The sequence below is a fragment of the Salpingoeca rosetta genome, assembly GCF_000188695.1.
Source record: "Salpingoeca rosetta unplaced genomic scaffold supercont1.7, whole genome shotgun sequence".
Taxonomy (NCBI): Eukaryota; class Choanoflagellata; order Craspedida; family Salpingoecidae; genus Salpingoeca; species Salpingoeca rosetta.
The window spans coordinates 426041-452150 of record NW_004754927.1 but is presented as its reverse complement, the minus strand read 5'-3'; the positions used below and the strand labels follow the sequence as shown (position 1 = coordinate 452150).

General features: G+C 58.3%; 4 protein-coding genes across 4 annotated transcripts; 2 read left to right on the top strand and 2 right to left on the bottom strand.

Annotated features, from left to right (window-relative positions):
- The first annotated feature begins 193 nt into the window (after positions 1-193).
- PTSG_11971 (uncharacterized protein) lies at positions 194-6679 on the top strand. Its single transcript, XM_004995663.1, has 16 exons — positions 194-242; positions 407-1419; positions 1719-1874; positions 2138-2179; positions 2435-2722; positions 2959-3119; positions 3415-3594; positions 3751-3808; positions 4037-4119; positions 4278-4326; positions 4514-4624; positions 4984-5106; positions 5317-5411; positions 5674-5779; positions 5992-6060; positions 6273-6679. Exons 2-16 carry the CDS (start codon positions 1159-1161, stop codon positions 6444-6446), a joined length of 1956 nt encoding a protein of 651 aa, XP_004995720.1. The 5' UTR covers positions 194-242; positions 407-1158; the 3' UTR covers positions 6447-6679.
- PTSG_11970 (uncharacterized protein) lies at positions 6663-13519 on the top strand. The gene is made up of 9 exons (XM_004995661.1): positions 6663-6857; positions 7091-9060; positions 9324-9388; positions 9646-9732; positions 9938-10022; positions 10214-11361; positions 11685-12413; positions 12652-12742; positions 13003-13519. The coding sequence occupies exons 2-9, from the start codon at positions 8872-8874 to the stop codon at positions 13150-13152; spliced, it is 2544 nt and encodes an 847-aa protein (XP_004995718.1). The 5' UTR covers positions 6663-6857; positions 7091-8871; the 3' UTR covers positions 13153-13519.
- On the bottom strand, positions 6790-7888 carry PTSG_03132 (uncharacterized protein; the record flags this gene model as incomplete). Its single annotated transcript, XM_004995662.1, has 3 exons — positions 6790-6818; positions 7189-7434; positions 7609-7888. The coding sequence occupies 3 exons, from the start codon at positions 7886-7888 to the stop codon at positions 6790-6792; spliced, it is 555 nt and encodes a 184-aa protein (XP_004995719.1).
- On the bottom strand, positions 13404-26072 carry PTSG_03130 (alpha-actinin 4). The gene is made up of 23 exons (XM_004995660.1): positions 25879-26072; positions 25509-25571; positions 25218-25292; positions 24908-24991; positions 24630-24722; positions 24297-24499; positions 24077-24147; positions 23799-23929; positions 23368-23616; positions 23078-23148; positions 22805-22918; positions 22648-22690; positions 22334-22443; positions 21864-22065; positions 21424-21663; positions 21047-21154; positions 20726-20896; positions 20340-20522; positions 19313-20085; positions 18883-19038; positions 15279-18678; positions 14952-15062; positions 13404-14624 (listed from the first exon to the last, which is right to left on the bottom strand). Exons 1-23 carry the CDS (start codon positions 25924-25926, stop codon positions 13815-13817), a joined length of 7509 nt encoding a protein of 2502 aa, XP_004995717.1. The 5' UTR covers positions 25927-26072; the 3' UTR covers positions 13404-13814.
- Between the last annotated feature and the right edge of the window lie 38 nt (positions 26073-26110).

Below are 26110 nucleotides of genomic sequence, written 5' to 3'. Positions count from 1 at the left end.
CAAGCAGGCCAAAGCACACGCACCCGTCAACTACTGTTTATCCTGTGTTGTTCTGTGTGCGCAACGTTTTAATTTTTTTGTCCCAACAAGGTGATTTGATGTGCATTTATTGTGCTTCAAGGCGACGAAGTTCCGATCGCGCAGGCAGGTGCGTTGCGTTGCGTGGCGTTGAAGAGGCGAGGGTGTATGACGGTTGACTTTTTTGCTTCGCTTCCTTTTTCATCATCGCATCTCGCTTCCTGGTCCGTTTCCAGCCAGCCAGACGAGCCTTCACTGACGTGGGACCACCACCAACAACTAACACACCCAACACACACACACACACCCAACACACCAACACGCTGATACGCCAGCCAACCCACGCAGCTCAGTTCTTGCCATCCCCAACCTCTCTGATCTTTGTCAGGACCCAGCCACGGAAGCCAGACCCCTCCCCCCAACCAACCAACCAAAGCGCCGGTAAGATAATACAGAAGTCCTCTTGGTTGCCCGCACACGCGACAACGCCAACGCCAACAACGCCAACCGCCAGCCACATCACCGCCATCCATTCTTGACAACCAATTTGTGTGCGTCTTTGCTTTGACAATCGCCACGCGTTTCCCCCCCCCGCCTCCTCACTCGCTCCCTTTGCTTCTTGTGGCGTTTCTCCCTTCTCCCATCGCTTGCTTCCCACTTTCTCTTTTGTTTCCCACTTCTTGCTTGCTTCCGTGCACCTCCATATCACCACCACATCACATACCTCTCGGTTGCACTAACTCCACGACTCATCCTTGCTTGTGCACACCTATGCCGTAACCGTTGATCCCGCGTGCTCGATTTCTCCTTCTTTGTCTACCCCTCACTCACGCACACGCACACACACACCCTCTCTCTCTCACTCACTCACGCACACACTCACTCGCCTACACCGTCTGCCGGACCACATTCGCTCTCCTTCATCATACGCTTGCCGTTTGCATTCTCTCCGAACGCTTCCCTTTCTTTGACCGTTCATTTTCTATCTCCAACCAACCAACCCACCAACCAATCGCGCGCCCTCACGTCAACTGCACGTCCTCATTCGTCCTCCTTCATCCCTCTTCTCCGTCCATACCAACTCCACCGCCGCGACCGACCGCCACCATCGCCTCCCACCCGCCAACCGCCAACACCGCCATGCTTCGAACGCAAGACACCCCCGCCGCGCTGTCACCACAGCAAGAAGCATCCCACGCAAAGCCTGCCCAGGACACCAGTTCACCACCGCCCGACCCTGCCAACAGGAAGAACATGCTGCGCCGCCGCGCCTCGCTCGCCAGCCAGCGCATGCAGAGCCTCGAGGTTCCATTCAAGAGCATGGAAGACCTTGACATCACCCACAAGTCCGCAGACGAGCTCAAGCAATGGATGCAAAAGGACCCCACCACCGTCGCCGAGGTTTGCGTGTGTGTGCATGTACATGTGTGTGAGTGTGTGTGAGAGAGAGTGTGTGTGTACATGTGTGTGTGTGTGTGTGCGAGAGAGAGAGAGAGAGAGTGTGTGTGTGTACATTTGTTTATGTGTGTGTGTGTGTACATTTGTATATATATATATATATGTGTGTGTACATTTGTATATATGTGTGTGTACATTTGTATATGTGTGGGTGGGTGTCGGTGTTGTGCTTGGCAAGCTCAAGCATGATGAGAGAGTGAGAGAGCATATCCGCTCCGACTCACACAACCCGCACACCACAGGCGCTGAGGGAGCTGGCCCTGGCGCAGAAGTTCTCGACTGTCATGCTGGACATCAGCGCTGCGCTCATGGAGACAACTGACACGAAGGAGGTTGTGGAAACCATCCTGCAGCACGCTGCTGAACTCGTCCACTGCGACAGATGCTCCCTCTTCCTCGTACGTGCCCAGCTCTTCGCGTTCATGTGTGTGGGGGGGGGGGTTGTGCGCTCGCTGTTGGCTGCTTTGTGGCTTTCTGTGCTTGTGTTGCGACAAACGACTACAATTGGTGGGCGGTTGTAATGGTGGCGTACCTTCTTCTCGAGTCCCTTGGTGTTTGTCTCTGACTGACACACACACACACACGCACGCACGCACACACACACACACGCACACACGGACCGCTGACTCATGATTGCCGCCGCATTTGCACACACTTACAGTACGACAAGGAGACCAATGAGCTCTCCAGCCAGGCCTTCGACGTAAGTCGTCAACAAGCATCGGCGTGTGCATGTTTGACTGCTCTCATCTTGCTCTGTTCTGTTCTGTTCTCCACGCCTCGTTTTGAGTGAAGGAGTGTGTGCATGTGTGTTTGCGTGCGTGTCTTTGCACCCACTGACCCAGCAGCCTCACATTGTCTCCTCCCCACGTCCACGTCCCATCACCACCACGGCCACCATCACTGCCACCATCACTGCCACCATCACTGCGACCGTTTCCATCACCTCCATCCCCAGGTGTCGGAGGAAGGCTGTGTCGGGGACAGCGACGACAACCAGTTTTCGTTCCCGGCCACAACGGGCATTGCAGGGCACGTGGCCACCACTGGCGAGACGCTCAACATCCACGATGCGTATGCTGACGACCGCTTCAACCGCGCCATCGACGACAAGACAGGCTTCAAGACCCGCAACATCCTCTGCACGCCCATCTTCGACAACAACGACGAGGTGATTGCTGTCACGCAGCTCATCAACAAGCACGGTGACGGGCCTTTCACGGAGCGCGACGTCAAGAGCCTCAACGTACGCAACAGACTTTGGTTGTTGGTTTGTTGGCTGGCTTGTTTGTTGGTTTGCGTAAGTGTGTAAGTGTGTAAGTGTACATACTCGTGTGCGGTTGTGCGTACGTGGGGCTTTGCTGTTCGCAGAGCCATCCACTGGTTCTATCCCGCACTACCACCTCCCTTCTCCCCCCCCCCTCATCCCACTTATCGCACCATCTCCACCACGCCCCACCGGCCCCTGCGCGTTCTCTGCAGGTGTTTGCCGGCTACTGCGGCCTTGCGCTGCACAATGCGCAGCTGCACGACCAAGTGCGGCGTGACGCCCGCCGCCACCAGGTTGCCCTGGAGATGCTGTCCTACCACACCCGCGCGCACCCGCAGGAGGTTGAGAAGCTCTCCACCACCGAGCCCCCGCAGTACGTCGCGTCCTTGGTGCTCTGTGTGTGTGTGTGTGTGTGCGTGTGCGTGTCTGTGTGCGTGTGTGTCTGTGTGTGCGTGTGTGTGTGTCTGTGTGTGTGTGTGTGTGTCTGTGTCTGTTGCTCTGTGTGTGTCTGTTGCTCTGTGTGTGTGTTTAACGGGAATCGGACACAAGACGCTGTGTAATTGATTGTGACGCTATCTTTCCCCTTCCTCCACGTGCACTGATCTCTCTGCCTTACTCTCCTCCTCATCACCACCACCACCACCACCATGTCTTGTTCATTGCTGTAGGGAGCTGTGCACGCGCCTGCGCTCCATCACGTTTGACCCGCTGTCGATTGACATTGACGACACGCTGCTCGCTGCGCGGGCAATGTTCACGGACAGCGGCTTTGCTCGCAAGCTGCGCATGCGGCCCGACGACCTCTCCTCCTGGCTCATCTGTGTCAAGCGCTCCTACCGCGACGTCAGGTGCGGCGAACCTTCTTCGTGTGCGTGTCTGTGTGTGCGTGTGCGTGTGTGCGTGTCTGTGTGTGTGTGCGTGTGATGAGGGTGGATTTGCATCTGACTGCACGTTTCATTTTAGTTCACTGAGCTTACGTGTACTTGGTCGACGTGTATGCGCAGGTACCACAACTGGAAGCATGCCTTCAACGTGGGCCAGTTTGTCTATGGTGCCCTCATGGTGCGTTGACACGCACACACATACATACATACATATACACACATACACACACATACACACACACACACATACATACACACATGCTCATGCATGCCCACGTCGTGCCTGCTCGCATGCAACTTGTGCACCCTTCACTCCTGTTCTCACGTCACTCTCCTGTTACCACCACCGCCGCCGCCATTACGGCAATGCAACCGCTGCGCTACTGCACCCGCTGCGCTACTGCAGAGCTCTGAGATGGGGACGTACTTCTCTGATCTCGAGAAGGCGGGCATCCTCATTGCCGCGCTCTCCCACGACCTCGACCACCGGTGCGCCGCCGCCGCTGTTGTTCTTGTTCTTGTTCTTGTTCTTGTTCTTGTTCTTGTTGTTCTTGTCCTTGTTGTTCTTGTTCTTGTTGTTGTTGTCACCGATCGAGCTGTCATCCGAACTCATCACGACGTGCCCGCTCTTGTCCGAACCATTGCAGTGGCACGAACAACACATTCGAGAAGAAGTACAGCACCCCTCTTGGCGACGTAAGCCAGACCAACCAACGCCCCGTGCACTCGTGTCTACAGCACCGCACCTCATGCACACGCACACTCACACGCACCTCACACGCACGCACTTGCACACGTCTGTACGTCGGCCCACATTCACACACAAACAAAACTCACACAAACACACATATACACACATACAAACGCGTGTCTGCCCCCTTAGCTGTACTCGACGTCGACGCTCGAGCACCACCACTTTGACCGCGCGGTGACGATCCTCAGCACAGAGGGCCAGAACATCCTCGCTGCCCTGCCATCCAAGCAGTACGAACAGGTATCAACACACCCCGCAGGCAATGATGATGATGATGTTGTTGTTGTTGTTTTGTTTTCGTTGTTGAGGTGCAACGGTCGTGTTGTATGCGTGTGCGTGTGTGTATGTGTGTGCGTAGTTTTACTTTCATGTGTATGCATGCAATTGGCGTGTACCATGCAAGTACCATCGCCTCCCTTGCCATCAATTCCGCATCACTCCCACACGCTTTTATCTTCGACATCCTCCTCCTCCTCCTCCTTCTTTTCCATTGTCATACACACGAACACAAATGCACTCAATGACTCACCCTCACGCGCACACACAAACACACTCGCCCCTACACCCCCTGCACCCCAACTGCCGCCAAATTCAAACAGGCGATCAAGCAGATTGAATCTGCCATCCTTGCAACCGACCTTGGCCGCCACTTTAGCATTCGCAAGGAGTACAAGGCGCTTGTTGACGACAAGACCTTCGACAAGGCAAAACGCGAGCACTTGGTGCGTATCGCTGACCTGTGCATATGGTTTGGCCTGTTTGTTCGTTTGCTTGGGTGCTGGCTTGCGTGTGTTGATGTCGCTGTCTCGTGCTTGCTTGCTGACTTAGTTGTATGTTGTTTTGGGGCAATATGCGTTTGCTTGCTTGTGCCCTACAACTGCCCTGGCCTCATTCCTGTGTGCTCCACTACCGCCACTGCCGCCGCCGTTCAGGACATTCTGCGGTCGATCATCATGACGGCTGGCGACCTCTCTGCTGTCACGAAGCCGTTCCCTGCGCAGCGCCGCGTCGCCGAGCTCGTCTACAGGTCCAATAACACACGCACACACACACGCACACACACGCACACACACACACGCACACACGCACGCACGCACACACACACACACACACACACACACACACACGCACACACGCACAAACACACATGCACAGTGTGTGCTATCTTGTATTTTATGTGCCCACCCATCATCACATCCCGACGTCACCTCACTCACCTTTCATGCTCTTGACTACGTTGCCCCCCCCCAAACACACGCACACACACACACCATTCACGACAACTGCAGCGAGTTCTTTGATCAGGGCGATCTGGAGCGGGCGCTTGGCGCCAAGACAGACGACCTGCAGGACCTCATGAACCGCCAGAAAGTCAGCGAGCTGCCAAAGATGCAGGTGCGTTTTCGTCGCAGATTCTCTTTGTGTGGCGTTGTGTGTGCAAGTGTGTGCTGTTGCATCACATCCCTCTCTGCGCTCATCACGGGCAAAACAAAGCGCAACGAAATTGATTCGATGTACCCCTCCCTTGCCTCCCTCATGATTGTCCATGCCTGCTTCCTCCCCTCGCCCTCGCCCTCACCCTCAATACCCCATCACTTGTGCTGCAGGTTGGCTTCATTGACTTTGTGGCCAAGCCCGTGTACGATTCACTTGGCGACCACTTTGAAGACCTCAAGGTACGGTACATGTGCGCGTGCATGTGTGCGTGTGTGTGTGCACGCGTGTTTGTTCTGTGTTTGTGTGTGTGTGTGTGTCTGTGTGTATGTCATTCTGCTTGTTTCGTGTTCCTCCCCCCCTCTCCAATGTGCTCCACACCCACCTCTGCCTCCCCACCCCCACCTGCCGAAAACAAACAAACAACCAACCCCCCTTTGTTGTGTATGTGCAGGTGCTGCGCGCTGAGGTTGAGCGCAACCGCCGCGACTGGGAGGCCATGCGCGATAAGGGCCCGTACCAGTTCATCACCCCGATTGACGTGCTCACGGCCAAGACCAAGTCTGATGTCGTTGGGGAGCTGGCGAAGCGTGCTGAGGAGCGTGCTGAGGGCGAGGCCTCCCAGTAGCGGGACGAATCGCGTCGTTGGCACAACCCCTGTGCACGCATACACACACCCACACCCATACACAAGCACACGCATGCATGCATGTTTCCCATTCATCTTTGCCCCTTCACTTGCTTGTTTGTTGCTTTCTGCTGTTGTTGTTTGTTGTCAGTGCTTCAGCACCACCACCACCACGCATTGAAGAAATTTGACCACACCTTCCATAAACATTCGTCACGCACCACAAAAGACAACGGCGGAAAGCGAACGACCAGGCAGTGCACGACAGGTCGAAGGCCGAACTGGCACACGAGACTGCCATCATGGAGGAGGAGAACATCCTTGCCACCGTTCTTGGGGACGATCACACGTTTGACGAAGCAGAAAACGAAGCTGTAGTTGTATCGGAGTCGCAAGTTGACGAAGCCAAAGGTAGCACCCCCATTTCTTGTGAGTCCGTTTTGCTTGCTGGTTCGTACTCGTCAGCTTTGTCCAGTGTTGAACAAGGAATGCCCTCCATCACCATTGCCCTCAACTCCAAAGCCTTGCACACACACACACACACACATGCACATGCACACACACACACACATGCACATGTACACACACACACACACGCACACATGCACATGCACACATGCACATGCACACACACACGTTTGCAGCTCCAACACGGGTTGAACACGGGACATCATCCGTGACAGCGTCCGAGACAGCGGCGAGGAGAACACAGCCACCGCCACAAACGGACGAGCCACGCGACCTTCGTCGTCAGAGACACAGGCCAGCTTCACCAACACAAACAGCGTCAGCTGCACAGAGCCAGCGCCGCAGCCGCTCGAGGGGCCGCGATCTGCCGCCACGCAGAGAGCAACGTCGCCAAGGTCGCAGACAAAGCCGAGATCGCCCGCGCGATGCTCGTCTGGACGAGCGCGGCGCGCGCCCAGCTCCAGATCGAGGAGCCCCCAGGGCACGCGCATCACCGCCACCACCGGCAGCAGCACTAGCACTATCAGCACAACGAGGCGGGAGGCAGGACGCAGCACGCCAGCAGCGACCACAGCAGCGACCCCAGCAGTCAGTCTTTGCCCGGCTAGGTGACCGATCAGCAGCAGGAGCAAAACCCCGCGATGCCGACTCTGGCAACAAACTGGCAGCGGTGCAACCCGACCGTTTCACCGACCAACGCCAACGCAGATCATCCCGAGACGCACAGAGGCGCGCACCCACGAGGAAGGGCGAAACTCAGCGTGCGGCAGTACCAGCACCAGCACGGGCGCCTTCTGGTGGAGATGGCGCTGGTGCTGCCTCCAGAGGACACGCAGAGGCCCGGGCGAGGCCACACCAACAACGGGATGAGACCAGCAGCCCGACTCGCCGCTCGAAGCGCAGCATCCACGAACGCCTGTCAGGTGCGGTGATATCCAGAACATGTACTCCAACGTGCTGGCACGTGAGGGCATCGGCCAGAGAGATGTGGGAAGGGAGATGTGGGAAGAGACACAGGGGCTGTACGGGCTGTGATGGGGCGCTACCATCAGATCGGGACGCGTGCAGCCTTGTGCCTTTCAATTCAGTTGGCGAAAGAGAAGTGACCGTTGCATCCGTAGTCTGTAGAAGTAGCGCGTCCTGACACATGTTTCAGGCGTCCGATTCTTCTTCTCTGCCTCCTCTTCCTCCTCCCCCCTCTGCTTCTCTGTGGTTACGCGTCCTATGCGTATTTGTGGCGATTGTCTTCCACTTTGGTCGTTATCATCGCTGTCACCGGCTTTTTCTCTTTCCTTTACTCCCCCACCCCATGTGCTGTGCTTGCTTGTGTTCTTGGCGTGTAGAGAGCCAGAGAGAGTGCGCGCGTGTGTGCGTGTGCGTGTGTCTCTGTGTGCGTGTGAGAGGGTCAGAGCGCGCACGAGCATAGCAGAAGGAGAGAGATGAGTGGCGATGGGGTGCGACGTGTATTGGCATGCGAGCGGGAGGCGTGCACAGCGACTTGACGGGTGCGAGCGCGCGATCGAGAGAGCGACAGACGAGATGGATGAGGGGACGCGATTATGCAAGCTGCTGGGGCCACAGGATGTGAATGAATGAATGATTTCGTTCAGCTAATCATTGTCCTCAATGTGCTCCGCTTGGCTTCCCGCCTGTCGACATCTCGGTTGCGTCATACCTGTGTGTTGCTGTGCTCCTGTGCACCCGCGCCACTCCTCTGCGCGCGCGCCTGCGTCGTGGTGGGTGATCCCATCAACGCTTTGCTTTGGCTGCGCGTGCGCATGCGACGGCAGGCTATGTACAGAAGCCGACGGCGGCACCACCACCATCGGCATCGTCATCATCCTCCAGTACCGCCCCAGGCAGACGCGGCAAAGGACGAGTGGAAGGATCTTCAAGTACACCAACAGCGGCGGCGGCTGTGCGTGGCACTGCACCGGCCGCACACCAGCGCCAAGGCATGACTCGCGTCGTGCACAGCGATGGCGGTGTTCCCAAGCGTGTCCCGAAGCAGGCGTTCCGGGCAGGTGGCAAGTGTGCCTTCTACCTGGTGCGCAGCCACACGGAGGAGAACATACGCCTGTCGCAGCAGCACGATCTCTGGGCAACCCCGAAGCGAAACATGTCCAAGCTCAAAGCTGACTTCAAGGTGCGTGTCATTCAATCGCCTGTATATGTGAGTGTGTGCTTGCGTGCTTGCTTGCTTGCGTGCGCGTTTGTGCGTGTGTATGTGCGTGTTTGTGCGTGTGTATGTGCGTGCGTGCGTACGTGTGCATGTTTCCTATCGGTGTACACAGCGCACAACCGCTATGAGTCTTTGTGTGCCTGTGCGTGTGGGGTTGGGTCTGCCTCGTTGTGCACCCCACCCCGCCCCCGCCTCAACACCCATCTTCCCGTCTTTTCTTCTGCCAGAACAATGAGAACTTGTATCTCATCTTCATCGCGAATGGAAGCTCGTCCTACTCCGGCTATGCGCGGTGAGCCTGCAATTCCCCTTCCGTGTGCCGAGCGGACGTGCACCCCGCACGTCTGTGTTGCATTTGTGTCGCTGGCTGCTCTCGCTCGCGCTTGTGGAGGCACCACGCACCGCGCATGTGCCATGTGTTGTGAGGGATCTAGTGACATCTTGCTGCGTCGTTTGTGAGCGAGGCGTGTGAGGCCACTTGCAGCCTTGCGCGTGCCTTGACCCACTCCTGTGCTGTTGCTGTATTGGGTGGATTGCATGGATGTTCAGTGTGGAGGGCATGGATGACGACATTGACTTTGACTGGAACACGTCCGTGAACCTTGGGTCCACCTTCCTTGTCCGCTGGATCAACACGTAAGTCAACACTAGTGTGTATGTCTCGTTGCTACTGCTGTCCACGTGGTTGTGCAGCCGCATTTCGCTCCAGCGATCGCCTGACTCACGTATGCACTTGTACTTCTCCACACACACACACACACACATCCACACATACACATACACATACACACATGCACAAACACACGTACACACACGCACATGCATGCATACACACATGTAGATATGGCATGCCAACGGCAAAGGCGTCTCACCTCCGCAACAACCTTCGACGACGCCAGGAAATTCACAAGTGCCCCGACATGACGGTTAGTTCGGTGTGCAGGATTGATTGGCGTTGCACGTGACAGAATCTAAACGCCACACTACATATGCACGAATCCTCTATGTATGCAACCCACGATCCGCTCGGCACCAATACCCACACACGCACACACACGCACACACGCACACACACACACATACACACACACACGCACGCGCGCACACACATGTGCAGAAAATTGAGTCCGTGGCAGCAGCCAAGCTCCTTACGTTGATGGACACATTCGGGGAAGAGGAACAGAAGTTGGCAGCTCAACGCGAGCAGCAACACCAGCACCAGCAACCACAGCGACAGCTACAGCAACCACAGCTACAGCGTGAAGAGGGTCGCCGTGCGAGCAGAGGCGACAGGCGTCGGGACACAAGTGCTGAGAAGCGTTCACCCGGTAGTCGCAATGCAAGGCCCGCGAAGAAGGCGAAAGCAGCCACACCACCGTCATCACCATCACCATCGCCGCCTCCACCAGCGCCGCAGCAACGGGGCCGATCGCGCACACCGCTCTCGCGTTCTGTGTCTCCGCCGGCGTCGCCCGGGCGGCGCCCTGCACACGCTGTAGGCAGCGTCGTCCAGCCAGCACCGCCACAACGGCGCGCACGCTCTCGATCGATGTCTGAATCGCCATCCCCTCCGCCGTCGCCGTCCGGACCACCCCGACGCCACCACCGCCACGCCCACCACCCTGGCCGCCGTGACCGCCGAGTGTGGTCGCGTTCACGGTCACCACTGCCACCATCGCCGCGAGGGCTTCGTCGGTCCCGCAGCCCGCCCTACAGACGCCACCCGCGCCGACACGACCAGCGCGCACCACCCCCACCGCCGCCACCACCACGCGGCCGGCCCCGTTACGATGCAAGCTTCCGCGGCTCCCCACCACCCCCGCCGCACCAGCACGCACATCACCATCCGCGCCCACCTCCACCACATCATCCCCACCATCCCCACCATCCCCACCATCGGCCCCCGAACTTCCGGGGACCACCACCACCACCACCGCATCGTGCTGCCATGTCGCCGCCGCCGCCGCGCTTCCCCCGCCGTGAAGGTCGACCGCCCATGCGCCGCTCTCCACCCTACCGCCCGGGGTCCCCTGCTGCCCGCCCCTATGGCAGTTCGGGGCGTGCTCGCAACCGTGGCCCTGGCACACCACCGCCTCCCCTGTTATCACCCCGCCGCGCACGCATGCGGTCGCGATCACGGTCTCCTGTTCGGTCACCACCGCCGCGGGGGCCACGCGCACCGCCGGCACCACGCGATGGCCGACCCGAGGCGGAGATGAGGGGCCGCCGCCGCTTCTCGTCCTCAAGCCAGCGACCCATGCCACGGTACGCGCACCCATCGCAAACGCTGCTTTTGTGTGTGTGTGTGTGTGTGTGTGTGTCTGTGTCTGTGTGTGTGTGTCTGTGTGTCTGTGTGTGTCTGTGCGTGTCTCGGTCTGTCTGTCTGTCTGTGTCTGTGTCTGTGTGTCTGTGTGTGTGTCTGTGTCTGTCTGTCTGTCTCTCTCTCCCTCTCTCTCTCTGTATGTGCGATCTGTTGCTTGCGATATCGCGCGCATTGTTCATGATGCCCATCCCATGAATGAGCATAGCCCATAGGGAGAGCCCACGTTACCTTTCTCACTCCATGTGCCCATCCACCCTCTTGACAGGTCTCCATCGTCGCCACAGCGCGGGTCTTCTCGCGATATCAGTTCTGAGCCGTCTTCCCGCCGCACATCGCGCCCGCAATCGCGCTCCCTTCGCAGCCGCACCCCTTCCCCGCGCTCGCCATCACCGTCACCATCACGGTCACCATCGCCATCGCGCTCACGCTCACGCTCGCCACTCGAACCAGTGTCGGGCGCACGCTCACGATCACGCTCACGATCACGGTCAAGGTCAAGGTCACGATCACGGCGGAGATCGTCGTCGTCTCGCCGATCCGGTGAAGGGTCACGGGATGTGTCACCGCGCAGGAGGCGTGGCAGTGCCTCGCCCTCGCGCTCGCGCTCGCGTTCACGGTCGTATTCTCGCTCGCCGTGGCCGCGTCGTGATGCTGGCGGTGGCCGTGGACAGTGGACGCCCTCCCGTTCCCCATCACGATCCCCATCCCGCTCTCGGTCGCGTTCGTGGTCCCGGTCCCGGTCCCGGTCCCGCTCGCGCACCCCAGCCTACCGCCGCCAGCGTCGCTCCAGCAGCCGCGGCCGCTATGCGCGTGGCGGACCGCCCAGTCGCCCGCCGTACCGTGGTGGGCCCGGGCCAATGGGACCTCCCCCACCTCCACACCACCCACACCACCCGCCAATGCCAGCGGGGCCGCCGTGGCGGTCTGGCCCTGCCCCTGGCCCGCCGCCGCCGCCGCCGCAGCGCTACCAGCAAGGACCACCGCCGCCTCCAGGGTGAGTGCGCTGTGTTTTGATGTTGTTGAGAGGCAGAGGGGTATGCAAGGAGTAGCACGCTTGGCGGGGGCAGCAGGAATGAACGTGTCCGTGTTCAAACTTCTCTGTGGGTTGGTGGTGTAAATTTTGAGTGTCGTGTCGACGTCGAACCACCATACTTGATGGCGATTTCTTTGTCTTCGTTGCGTACCTCGTGCCATCATTGGCCCTCAATGTGTGGTGTGCGTGCTGCCTTCAGAATGGCCGGACCACCGCCGCCGCCAGGCTATGGCGGCCCACCACCGCCACCACGCCAGCCCATGATGCGGCACATGGACGCTCGCATGCGGGTACGTCAAGTCCCCTCATTCTCTGATGCACGAAAATTGCTTCGAAGACACGTACAACCGTGACAACATAACATGTTACAAACGAACAAACAACATGGTTCCAAGAACACCAACACCATGTTCCCAAACAAATAACACAAGGCATGCTGCGTCAACCCTTGCGAGTGACTGCATGCGCTTCTTGTTGTAGCGCCCTCACACCCATACCACTTGCGCATCACACCTTGCCTTCTTCCCTCGCGTCTGTCTGCATGGTACAGCCACCGCCGCCCGCTGGGCCGCGGGGTCCTGTTGGATACACGAGACCGCCACGCCCGCGCATGCCGCCAATGGGTGCAGCGCCACCGCATCAGCACATGATGCGCCCGCCACACATGGGCAGACGAGGCAGGGGGCGTGGCAGGTTCTAGTTGTGTGTGCGTGCTTCGAGGAAGAGAGAGAGAGAGAGAGAGAGAGAGGAGAGAGAGAGAGAGAGAGAGTGTGTGTGTGTGTGTGTCATGTAGCTGTTGTGGCAGGTGCATATGTGGGTGCCTGTGCGCATGTGGCTGCAGGCAACTGTCACCCGTCTGTGTACGTGTTGGTGCGCCTGCGTATCTGTGTGCCTCTTGTCTGTGAGCTAGCTTGTGTTGTTTTGTCTGCGCCTCACTCCAGCGCATGGATTGGTTGGGTTGTATGGAATTGTTGTCGTTGGATAACCACCGATGTTACGTGTTCCTCATCAGTTCAAGCTTGCTCGCACTTGTTTGTGAGGGAAAAATTAAATGGTGCCAACACACAATGAAAAGAACATACACAATTAAAAGGCCCAAGGAAGCAAAGCGCGTGGCTTTGCTCATCACATCCCGGCACGTCGAAAGAAACAACAAAAGCTCAAGCCTTCACCAAGTCAGCCGTGTAACATAACACCATCCAACCGAATCGCAGTGCCGTTGTGCCATGGACATGAAAAAACAAACACACGCTTACACACACGCACACACGCACACACACACCTTCACACACTTTCACACACACTCACACGCCACAATGTACAACTGCACGCAACTGCATGCAAAGAAAAAGCAGGGTGGATTTACACTTCCTCATCTTCGTCCAGCGGAATGTCTGGCACTTCGTCCTCCGGAAGCGGTGGCGGATCATCATCGGGCACGAGCGAGTCTGCTGCCGAACTGGTGTTAGCACGGCGCGGCACAGAAGGCGAGGAGGAGATGGACAGCGTGGACAGCCCGTGCTCTGCTCGCGCCGCCTGCGAGTCCAGCATGTGTGGGGGCAGCTCGCTGCGTGACGATAGTGCAGAGTACTCTGTGTTGAGGGACGACGATGACATCTTTCCATCTGCCGCCATCACATATCGCTGTGAGCCCGGGTTGAGCTGGCTCGGGTACGACAACACAGCCTGAATGTCCTCATCCTCGCCCTCGTCATCCTCCTCCCTCGATTCTGCGCCGGCGCTCGCGTGCGCGTGTCCGCCATTAATTGAGGGGGCCCCGTTCAGGGGGGCGCGTGCGTTGCTGCCGGCAGGCTCGCTTGCCAGGGTGGCGCCGGGCGCGGGTGCGTCCGCGTCCCGTGCGAGTGTAGACGATGTTGACGTTGCGCGCGTTGTTGACGGCGTGCTGGCGGTTGTCGTCGTGTTCCCGCCGTCACTCGGCAGCGGCATGCGTGGCAGAAAGTCCGATGCCCGCTGTGTTCGCATGACCCGCGTGCCAGAGAGGCTTGCACGGCGCTCAGCCTCCACCACCTTCTGCTCACGAGACCGCAACTGCTCCTCTGCAGCACGTTTCTCTGCCAGCTTTGCGCGGGCGGATGCCGCAGCCGTCACCAACTCCTCCGCCAGCTGTGTGGCGCGCCGCTTCTCCTGCTGTACAATCGCTTCCGCTGTCGCCTGTGTGCACACGGACCACAGGGGAAAGCAATGACGAGAAAACAAAGGGGGGGTTGAACACAAGCGTGAGCCAAATGCATGAGAGAAAGAAACAGAAAGACACAAAGACAGAGAGAGAGAGAGAGAGAGAGAGAGTGTGTGTGTGTGTGTGTGTGTGTGTGCGTGCGTGTGTGCGTGTGTGTGCATGTGTGTGTGTGTGCAATCAAGAGGACATGGGGCAAAGTGTCGGCATGTCACCACCATGTACACTTGAGGAGGAAAGAAGCGTGGCGTGCAGAAGCCACACATGCATGCTGTGGTGGCCCACAACAACGGAGGAAGACGCACCTTTGCGCGGGCGGTGTCCTCCTGTGCGGCTTGCGCGGCCTGCTTCTCCCGCTCTTGCCGCATTGCTTCCTCCAACTCGTGCTGTCGCTGCATCTCCGCCTCCAGCAGTTGCTGCATGGTTTGAACGCACAGCACAGCCCACGCCGCTGAAACGTGAGTTTGACACGCAGGCGCACTCAACGGCACAAACAACTTGCAACACAACACACATACACACACACACACACATGCACGCACACGCACACGCACACATGCACATGCACGCACGCACACACGCACACACGCACACATACGCTCGCGTACGCACGCGCGCACACATTCACACACCTGTTGCTGAAGTTGTTCGGCTTGCTCCTGCCGCTGCCGCTCTGCACGGCGCTCCTGCTCAGCGCGATCCTCTTGCTCAAAGCGCTGGTAGTGCTGATGAATGGCATCTTGCTGCAAAGACTCCTCCTCAAACTTCGTCAGCCGTCGCAGGCTGTGCAGCTTGCCCGTGTGAGCGTCCAGCAACGCCTCCAGCTCGCCGTGCTTGTCCAACAGCGCGTCAACGTCAACGTCCACATCGCCGCCAGCGTCGACGGCGGCCTCCAGTGCGTCGTCCCCAAGCAGCAGCGACTCCTGTGTCTGCAGCCACGCCTCAAGCGCCTGCGTCTCGTGCTCAAACACGAGCGCGTCCTTGGCCAGGTGCAGCGCGCGACGCACCTCCTCCCACTGCTGGGTGAGGGAGGCAAACGCCGTGCGCAGCGCGTCCAGGCCAGACGACACAGCCTCCACGTGCTGCGGCTGTGTCTCGAGCAGCCGCTGCCCAAACGAAACCAGATCGTCAAAGCCCACACGCCGCGTGTCAATCTCAGATTTGTATGTGGCATGCAGCTCCAGGGCCTTCTCTGCGCCGTCCACGCTCGTTGGCCGCTCGTGCGCGTTCACCTGCGCAGCCATATCGCCAATCCACGACACCATGTAGCGCTGCTGCGTGAGGAACTGGTGCAGCAGGTTCGACGCCTCCAGCGCCGTCTTGCGCGCTGCCGTCGCATCCAACAGCTGCTGCCACGCATCCTGCAGCCGCTGCTTCATGTCCAGAATGCGCCCGCTGCTTGCGGGGTGGCGCGGGGCGAGCGCGTCGGCCTTCTCCGCCTGCTGCCGAACAGCGCCGCGCAGCGCCTGTACACTCAGCTCGAAGCGGTCGTGCAAGCGCTTGAGCGACTCTGCGGCGGGAAGATCACTGCCATACTCCTGCGAGCGCGCGGGGCCGTGCTTTTCTTCCACGCGCGCAAGCAGCTCAGATGTCTCGCGCACAAACGTGTGCACCTCCGTGGCGTTGTTGAGCTGCGTCTCACGCGAAGCCATCGCCGCCTGCAGCTCCTTCAGGCGCATGGACAGCTGCTGCGCAAGGTCAAGCATGCGAGGCCCGTCCACGTGCGCCGAGCGCTCCTCGCTCAGCGCCACCGGCTTGTGCACCATGTCGTGTTCGTTGGCCCGCACAGACTGCGCAAAGTCGTCAAAGCGCTCCCGCAGCACCTCGCAGTGGTCCTGGTCCTCCCCAATGTCCGTACAGCGCGCCGTCTCCAGGCTCTTGTCCAGCCACGCCAGCGAATCGTTGCAGTCCTGCACAAACTGGTGAAACAGCATGCGCTGCTCCAGCGCGGTCTTGCGCTTGCTCGCGTCGGCCGTGAGGCGGTCGATTGCCTCCTGCACCGCCGCCATCTGCGCCGCAATGCGCTCCTGGTCAAAGTTGCCGGCCTCCATCAGGCCACGCCCCTGGTCCACAAGCTCCTGCGTCAGCACGCGGTGCGCGCTGAGGTCTGAAGACAGGGCATCGTGCTTGGCCAGCAGCCCCGCCGTCGCGCTCTCCTCACCCTCGCCGTACTCCGTGCTACCCGCCGCCGCCTCATGTGCGCGGCACCACTCGAGCGCGTCCGTGCACTGCGCAAAGTAGTGCTGTGCGGAGTTGTTCTCCATCAGCACGCGAAGGCGGTCGCTCGATGCATCCACCAGGTCCTGGAAGGCCTTGGTCAGCTCCTCGTTGTGCTCATAGATCTTCTCGCTGTGCGCGTTGTCCGGCACCAGCGCATCGCCCGCCTCCACCGCGGCAGTAATCAGATCCTCGTGTGGCAACACCTCTGCGTGAAACGCCTGGTGTTTCTTCAGCAGCGACTGCGCGTCGGCGGGGTTGTCGCCAACGTTGCTGGCGTGTGCGCGCTCCCAGCGCTCGTCAATCCACGCCTTCTCCGAGCGGAACGAGCTCAGGTATGTCTGCCACGCGAGCGAGTCCTCAAGTGCCTTGAGCCGCACGCTGCACGGCTCCTCCAGCGAGGCGTACCGCTCGCCCACGTGCTTGCGCGTCTGCGCAATGCTCTCGCTTTCGTAGTTCCCGGCAGCGATGAGGGCCTCCGCACTGGACGAAATGAGATCAACCACCTGCTGTTTCGCGGCGACATCGGCCATGAGCTGCTGGTGTTTCTTTAGCAGCTGCGCAGCGGCAATGCGGTCGCCCCCGACGTCCGTCTCCGCAAGCTGCGCCTGCACCTGCTCAAACCACAGGTCAAAGTCCGCGGCGGAGCGCGCAAAGTCCTGCTCGGCAATGGCCTCCTCGATGCGCGCTGTCTTCTCCTCGCACGCGGCGCGGAAAGCTTCAAACCGCGTACGCAGCGCATCAGCGCGCTCGCGCATGTCGCCCGCAGCGTAATTGCGGTCCTCTGCAGCGGCCCCGGCCCGCTTCTCCAGATCGCACAGCACATCCTCGTTTGTGCCCATCTCCAGCACCAGCAGCTTGTGACGCTGCAGCTTTCCCTTGAGATTGAGCTTGTCCTCGTAGTTGCGCTCCGCCACCATCTTCTCCTTGTCTGCCAGCCACGACTCGACCTCTCCGGCGTCACGCAGGAACGCCTGCAGCGTCGCGGAGTGCTGCAGCCGCAGTGCCCGCTCGCTCGCTCGCTCTTCAACGGCACGCCGCCGCGCCACGAGCTCGTCAGACTTGGACTTGATGGCTGCACTCTCGTAGTGGTTGTCGGCAAGCATGGCCTCACACGCGGCAACAACACCGGGCACCTCGTCGGTGGACGCGGCAATCCGCTGCTGTACCCCGGCGTGCGTCTTCTGCAACACCTGCACTTCATCAAGGCTGTCACCCACGGCCGTCGTCGCCAGATCGCTCTCCAAGCGGTCCAGGGTTGCGCCCGCCCGAGCCGTGGCGGCCTCAAAGCGCCGCAGGTCAAAGCACTGCTGCAGCTGGTGTCGCTTCTCTTCCCACGCCTTTGCTGCCTCCGCCATAGTCGTGCGCAGGGCGTTTGACTTGTCGCCAATGTCGTCGGCTGCAAAGTGGCCCTCCTGCACCAGCGCCGTGCCGCGGTCGGCCACCTGCGTGTACCAGGGGAAGCGCGCGTCCATCTCGGCTTTGAGGCCGTCGTGCTGCTCCAGGGCAACCTCCGCGCTGGTCAGATCGCTGTGCAGCTCAGACCCGGCAATGTCCGCGCTCAGACCGGCCAGCCACGCGTCGGCGGTCTGGTAGTCGCGTAGGAAGACTTGCAGGTCGAGTGCAGCGGCAATCCTGGCCTGCCTCTCCTGGGCCTTTGCGTTGAGGCCTTCGAGGTGCTGCTGCAAGAGCTGCAAGAGCTCACTGCGCTGCACGTCGGCAGCGGCGTTCTTCGCCATCAGGTCGCCCACCTCCCCGTCAATGGGCTGAATCTCAGACTTGAACGCCTCGTGCTGGCGCTGCAGTGCATGGACGCTGCAGAGACCAAGAGAGGGAAGGGGAAAGGTTGAGTATGGCGTGGGTGTTGTGGCAGTAAAGAAGCAAAAACAAAGGGAACACGCACTCACACACGCGCATTGATGCACATGTACGCTCACACACTCTGAAACACACACACAAACGTAACGACAAAGAGAGATCCACATCCTGTGCGCACGATACAACAGCGCGAGCGCGCACCTGCTGACGTCGCGGCCAAGGTCCTCTGGCATGATGGCAAGCTTCTCTCGGATCCACTCCTGTAACTCTTCCACGCGCTCACGGAACTCGAATGTCTCGTGCGCTTCCTCAAGCTGCTGCTGGCGTGTGGCAGCCTTGGCGTCCACCTCCTTCCACCTGCACGGTGTGTATTGTGAGTGAGTGAGTGTGCGTGTGAGTGCGTGTGTGTGTGTGTGTGTGTGTGTGTGAGTGAGTGTGCGTGTGAGTGCCTGTGTGTGTGTGTGTGTGTGTTTTCGGTAATGCGGTGAACAAAGGCGCATGCAAATGCAAGGCAACAGCACGCACAAAACCACACACACGCACAATAATACACACACGCACACACACACACACACACGCACAAACACAGGCACAAACACACATACACATACACATGAAACATGGCACGTACAGAGCGTTGACGTGGTCTTGCTCGGCAACGATCTTGTCCGACTGCGTGTGTGCTGCAGCCAAGAGCTCCTCTGCGCGTGAGTTGATGGCTGCAAGCGCCGACTCCTTGCCAAGCAACTCCTGCATAAACGCGTCAAACTTGCGTTTGATCAGGCCCAGCTGCTCGCCGTTGTGCCCAATGTCCACCGACTCGTAGATGGGCCGCTTCTCCTCCAGCCAGTCAACGAGCACGCCAATGTCCCGCTGAAGCGAGTGAAAACTTGTGCTGTCGCGCAGAGCCAACGCACGCTGCTGTGCGCGCTGCTGCAGGTCGTGATAGCGCGCGTCAAGCGCAGCCTGGCGCGTGGTCACGCCGACGACGTGATTGGGAAAGGCGAGGTCTGCCGCAATGCTCTGGGCGCGACTAAGGGCGGGGCGTGGTGGACTGGCCCGCGGTTTGGGCTGCGAAGCAGCGTCTTCGTCCTCTTGTGGTGCGGCAACCACGAGCGCTGATGGAATCATGCCGATGCTGCCGTGCGCGTCCTCAACCTTCCACAGTCCAGAATCGCGTTTCGCCTTGACTGTGAAGACAGTGCCCTTTGTGAACGACAACTCCTTGCCGCGCTGCGCCGTGTAGTCCTGTGTCGCAACTACTCGCTCAGCGGTCGGCTTTGGCGCTGTGAGGCGCTGCTGACTGCCCTGTGCGGACACGGCGGGCGTCGGCGCAGCGGACACTTTGTCCGGTTTGGGCATGCCCGCAATCTCCTGGCTGAGCTGCGCAAGGTGTTGCATCACCTGTCATGGGCATTTGGGGAGGGGGAATGAAAGGAAAGGGAATCAGGGTAATGAGGAAAAGCAGGAGCAAGACCATCGCAAGGCATGGAGATGAGGAGACGAATCCAAAAAGAGCAAAGCGAACACGCGTATCACGAGAACTGTGCAATTATGCAACTCACGCAAGCATGCAATTGTGCAATCATAGCTCAAGCAACAAGCAAGTGGGGGGGGGGTTGCCAACACAAGCGGGTGGTGCTTGGGCGCGTGTGCACCTTGCTGAACGTGGTGATGTCTTCCTGCACGGCGTTGAAGCGGTCCAGGAGCGCCTGGCTGGTGTGCTCGTCGTGCCCGTAGTCCGTGCTGGTCACCTGCGGCTCAAACTCGCTCATGCGCGAATCGGCGTCGTTGGCAGCAACGAGGTACTCCTGCGCACGCAGCGCAACTTTCAGGCCAATCTGTCTCACGCAAGGCAGGTGGGTCGGTGAGGGGTGGAGAGAAATTGAAGGGAATGGGATAACAGAGCGGTGCCTGGTGGAGGAGGGGAGGGGGGAGGCAGGCGACAAACAGGACAGGCCAAGAACGAGCCCAGTCATGATCAACGCGCACACGTATTGCCGCCACACAACACGGCCGCAAGCCGCTTCAACGTGCGACATACCTCGCGTTGCTGTGCGCCGTATTGGAGTTCCTTCCACAGCTCCTCGAGGGCACGCAGCGCCGTCAGAATCTGTGGCTCGTACGCATCCTTCTGCTGTGCAAGGGCGCGCCCCGTCTCCATCACCTTTGAATACGACGCGCGGTCGCGCCCAGAGATCTCATCAAGCAACATCTGAAGCGTATGCGTATTGTGCGTGTATGCGTGTATATGTGAGTGTGTTTGTGTGTGAAGTGGTTATGGACGATCATGCAAATGACAAGAGAAAAATCGCTCAAAGACACGCACATACACACATACATACACGCACGCTCTCTGCCATACCTGGTGGCGCTTGATGTTCTTGTGCACGGCTGTGAGAGACGAGCCGACGTCCTTCGATGCAGCGGTCGGCATCGTGTTGATGATCCACGATCGCTCTTCTTGCACGTCCTGACACACAGACACACACGCACGCAGGGGCCGAACAAAGATGACAGGAGGGGAAAAGCAACGCAGTGTGAACGTGATGTCATGCTTCAAGTCGCACACAGACACTGTGCACAAATGGGGCTCCCGCAAGAGCACCGAGCACACACACACACACTCTCTCTCTCTGCACACACACACATACACACACAAGCTCGCACGCAACAACAACAGCAGCAACAACAATAGCAGCAACAGCAGCAGCAACAACAGTCGGCGTAGTGCCTACCCACCTGCATGAATGCGCAGACGAGCATGGATCGCTTGAGCAGAGCGTCGCGCTCTGCAGCTTGTTGGCGAAGCGTCTCAAATGCTGATGTAATCTCGGTCTGCTTCTGCACGATCAGATCGACTTTGGAGTGGTTGGACTTTGTGAATTGCGTCACGGCTGCAGCCAGTTGCGCACCAGTGGCCTTGGCCATTGCGTCAATGTCCGTCTGCACATGCGTGTGCTTCTCCTGCAACTCTGCAACCTGAGGTGCATGCATTGTGTGTGCGTGTGTGCGTGTGTGTGTGTGTGTGTGTGTGTGTGTGCGTGTGTGTGTAAGGAAGTAGGGTGAGGGGGTTGTTGCACGTGTGTCTGAAAGAGCACACAAGCGCAAGCACATGTGTGCACATCCACAACAACACAAGTATTCTTGTCCCCTCTTCACACACACGTGCATGCACACACCTCGTCGACGTCTTTGCCTGCGGGCGCGGTGACGATGGCGTTACTCGTGCGTTCGATAAAAAGGACGGCGTCCTCAATCTCGGCGTAGACGCGAAACAGGTCGTGCAACTCGCTCAACTTCACGCCGCGCTCACGCATCTGCTGCAGCAAATCCTCCCACTCCTCACGAAGATCCTCCACACGCCCGCTCACGGCCTCCACACTGCAGTCGTGATCGCAGACAATGCGGTGTGTGATTGGTCGTTGGCGACGGGCACGTGAGTGAACTTGGTTGGTTGGTGGATTGGTGATGTGTGGGCAGTTTGGGTAAACTCATTGGTAGGAGGTGTGTATGTGTGTGTGTGTGCGTGTGTGTGTATGTGTGTGTGTGAGTGCGTGTGTGTGTATGTGTGTGTGTGAGTGCGTGTGTGTGTGTGTGTGTGTGTGTTTAGAGAAGTGGGACTGGTGAGGGCAGGGGCACGATGACGTACTCGTTGAAGCTTCCATCCTGCAGCTGCTGGTGCAGTTCGTCGAGTGCCTGCAACCTCTTTTCGTACGCGTCAATCTCCGTGTTCATCATGTCCTCCTTCTTTTGGGACGCCTGCAGGCAGCAAGCAAGACGGGCGGGCGGGCGTGGTGTGAGTGTGCGAGTGTCAATTGTGTGAATGTGTGTGTGTGTGTGTGCGTGTGTGTGTGTGTGTGTGTGTGTGTGTGTGTGTGTGTGTGTGTGTGTGTGTGTGTGTGTGTGTGTGTGTGTGTGTGTGTGTGTGTGTGTGTGTGTGGTGTGCATCTCGCAGGGGCATACCGTGACTTCTGCGAGCGATGATCCAAACGATTCATCCGTGACCCTGACAAAACACATCCCCAAGGTTCACATGAAGAGAGACATCTTGTAAGCGTTAAACGACTGTGACAAAGCGGCAAACACACGTGCAAACACACGCGCACGCGCGCACGCTCACCTGTCGAGAGTCTCTGAAACCCAGTCCTCACGGCGATCGGCTTTGCGGTGAAAAGTCTTGGAAATCTCCAGCAGCTTTTCCTGTCGCCGCAGCTCCTCGCGCATGGCAATCTCGCTGCATGTGTTTGCAAAGTTGAGGATGTGTGTGAGAAGCGTGTCGTCGTCATTGTGAAGGCACGGCACGGAAGCTCAACCACACGCACACAAGATGGCAGAGACCACGTTGCATGCAGCCACACACACACACACACACACGCAACACTCGCACACATACCGTTCGTGCTCCTCCTTCTCGAGTCGGTCCCAGTGCGAGTTGATGGCGGCGACATCGCGCCCTTGCGGCACCTGCACATATGCCACGTATCGAGTGTGTGTGTGTGTGAGTAAGTGTGAGTAAGTGTGTGTGTGTGTGTGTGATTGTGCGTGCGAAACAACTGAGCTTCAGTGGTGGCAATGAAAAGAGTAAGATGGTCAGGTAACGAAAAGACAACGTTGGAACATGGCCTACCCACGCACAAACGCACAAGCACAAGCACAAGCACAGGCCCGTGATGGTGGCGGCACCTGGTATCTGACTCGGTTCCCGCTCCTGAGCTTCATCTGGATGGTGAAGAGCGCCGCTTCGAGATTTCCCTTTGCAACGAATCGGGGTGGTTTCTCCTTCACGCGGTACTCCTTAAAGTCGTGCATGGCCTCCTGCACGCCTTCGAGCGAGTTGGGGAAGTCGCGCCGCTGCAGCCACGCAATCTTGTCCTGCACCCACTGCAGCAGATCCCCCGTCTCAAGCTCAAACGTGTTCTCGTCGTGCTCCATCTAAAAGTCGTGATGAAAGACGTGATCATTGTGTGTGTGCGTGTGCGTGTGCGTATGTGTTTGTGTGTGAGTTCACGGTTGTGCACATCTCCAGATGCATGAAGCATCAAGCACGTTCGTCACAACGGCGCTCTGTTCCTCGCCTTCCCAAATCAAGCGCTATGTCTTGCTTGCGGCCGCACCTGCAGCTGGAAGTTGAGGACGTTGTTGAGGCGCCGCTTCCAAACGTCGTCCTGCTCCATCTTGGCAAACTTCTGGTAGTACGCAATCAGATATGTCATGATCGACTTGTCGTCGGGGAAGTCAAGCACATCTGCAGTGGCGGCGGTGGCGAGCAGCGAGTGAGCGTGTGCAATGTGCACTTGTCAGGAGACACATGAATTGTGAATGAAGCAAGCACATGTTCGCATGTGTGTGTGCGTGCGTGTGTGTGTGTGTGCGAGCAGTTGCACTTCTTTACCTTCAGCGTCGAGGAGGGATGTAATGCCAAGTTCTCGCTCGGCAATGTCGAATGCGTTGTTGAGGTTCGTGCTGTGGCAAGGGAGGTTTGTGGCACCAGGTATTTGATGAGTGGAGTGCATTCCTCTGCAGTACTCACACACAACACACGCACACACGCACATGCAACACGAATAAGCCCACAAACAAACACACATCACCGCCAACACACACAAGCGTACATCGGGTCCTTTGGATCGAGCGCATCAAAGTTGATGAGGTCAGGCCTGTGCTTGTGGATGAGAGCATTGAAAGCGAGACCATCGCGCCAGCTGGTGGTGAAGTTCTCGACCTTTACACCAGGGTAGCCCTTGGTCTTGCGCTGGCACCACCGCAGCAGCGCCTCCTTTGCGTTTTTCGCATCCTCACCCTCAACCTCCTCAAGCTGTGTGTGTGTGTGTGAATGAACACGAATGTGTGAATGAACACGAATGTGTGTGCGTGAACACGAATGTGTGAATGAACACGAATGTGTGAGAGCAAGCGATCACAAACAAGCATCAGAGAGCCCGCACCTGGAAACAGAGGACCATGGTCCAGAGGAGGCCGAGTGTGAGGGTGACGTTGCCGTCGACAATATCCTGCCCGCCAATCGCCTCCAGTTTGATCTGGTATTCGGGTGATGAGGATGGTGAGGCAGCAACTGGGGTGAAGCAAATTACACACACGCACACACGCACACACGCACGCACGCACACACGCACGCACACATGCACGCACACACGCACACACGCACGCATACATGCACATGCACACGCATGCGCAAGGCACACACTCCACCACGTTGCATCACCTCCTTGGACTTCATGAAGGTGAGGCAGGCGTTGACGTTCTCAATCTGTTGGATGCGCATGCGCGGCTTCTTGCTGGGCAGTTTCTGGTGGTATGAATGGCGGCAGTTGCGGGCGAGGTCATGTAAAGCAAGGCAAGTGTGTTTTTACACGTGAGATACAATACAATACAAGCTGACTCACACAGCAACCACGCTTGGCCGCAGGGCTACAGAGCATCACACGCACACACACACATATACACACGCGCGCACACGCACACACACGCACGCACGCACACACACGCACACACACGCACAAATGTGGGCTTACAAATTGCTCGTCGGCCAGCTTCTGAAGGGTGGCGTGGATGCAGATGCCATCTTGCAGATCATCAAGCACTTCCACCTGAACACAACCGAGGCGGCAGACAAGCACAAGGGCAGTGAGAAAAGGAGCGCCAGCGTGTTTTTGGCTGGGTCGATACGCGGGACGTGTAGAGCATCAACACAACAGAAAGACTGGCAAAGGCACAATGCCACAAGGTGGTGGTGGTGGCGGTGGTGGTGGCGGTGGTGATCCACATGCATGCACACGCCTCTCAAAGCCTGGCGACAAACTCACCTGCAAACCGAGGTCTTTCAGGTGCGAATTCATCCACTTGATGAAGGTCTTGGTCTGAATGGTCTGTTATCCACACACACACAACAGCAGAACCGCAGCGGCACCGTCATACACATGGCAGTGTCAATATCCACACACACACACATATACACACACCGGACGCTAAACGTGCTTGGGTCAAACCACGCAGCCAGAGTGACCTTCGTCACTCACCTGCGCCACACACATACATGAACACACATACATGAACACACACACACACATACATGAACACACACACACACACACACATACATGAACACACACACACACAAGAACATCATCACGTGCAACCGCTATCACATGCAACCGCCATCACATGCAACCATACCTCGCGCTGCTTGCGCAGGGCCGCCACCTGGTGGTCCTTGCTGGCCATCGTGGCAGTTGTTGTTGTTGTTGTTGTTGCTCTCCACGCACTCCCACTTACTTGCCTTTGTTTTGTCTCCACCAACGAACGACCAACAACCAAAACCACCTTCTCGTCTCCGCAGTCTGGTGGTGTTTTGTTTTGGTGGGCAAAACAGCGGAAAATTCATTTATATCATTCATAAAACACGCCA

What these genes read in the sequence shown, in the direction of transcription:
- PTSG_11971 (XM_004995663.1), top strand. Translation starts at nt 1,159, where the DNA reads ATGCTTCGAACGCAAGACACCCCCGCCGCGCTGTCACCACAGCAAGAA. An exon ending in TCCCACGACCTCGACCACCG is followed by an intron (nt 4,120 to 4,277) that starts GTGCGCCGCCGC and finishes GAACCATTGCAG; the next exon opens with TGGCACGAACAACACATTCG. An exon ending in ACCACTTTGAAGACCTCAAG is followed by an intron (nt 6,061 to 6,272) that starts GTACGGTACATG and finishes GTGTATGTGCAG; the next exon opens with GTGCTGCGCGCTGAGGTTGA.
- PTSG_11970 (XM_004995661.1), top strand. Translation starts at nt 8,872, where the DNA reads ATGACTCGCGTCGTGCACAGCGATGGCGGTGTTCCCAAGCGTGTCCCG. An exon ending in CTTGTCCGCTGGATCAACAC is followed by an intron (nt 9,733 to 9,937) that starts GTAAGTCAACAC and finishes ACACACATGTAG; the next exon opens with ATATGGCATGCCAACGGCAA. An exon ending in AGCCAGCGACCCATGCCACG is followed by an intron (nt 11,362 to 11,684) that starts GTACGCGCACCC and finishes CCCTCTTGACAG; the next exon opens with GTCTCCATCGTCGCCACAGC.
- PTSG_03130 (XM_004995660.1), bottom strand. Translation starts at nt 25,926, where the DNA reads ATGGCCAGCAAGGACCACCAGGTGGCGGCCCTGCGCAAGCAGCGCGAG. An exon ending in TGAAAGACCTCGGTTTGCAG is followed by an intron (nt 25,293 to 25,508) that starts GTGAGTTTGTCG and finishes GGTTGTGTTCAG; the next exon opens with GTGGAAGTGCTTGATGATCT. An exon ending in AGGACACCGCCCGCGCAAAG is followed by an intron (nt 14,625 to 14,951) that starts GTGCGTCTTCCT and finishes GTGTGCACACAG; the next exon opens with GCGACAGCGGAAGCGATTGT.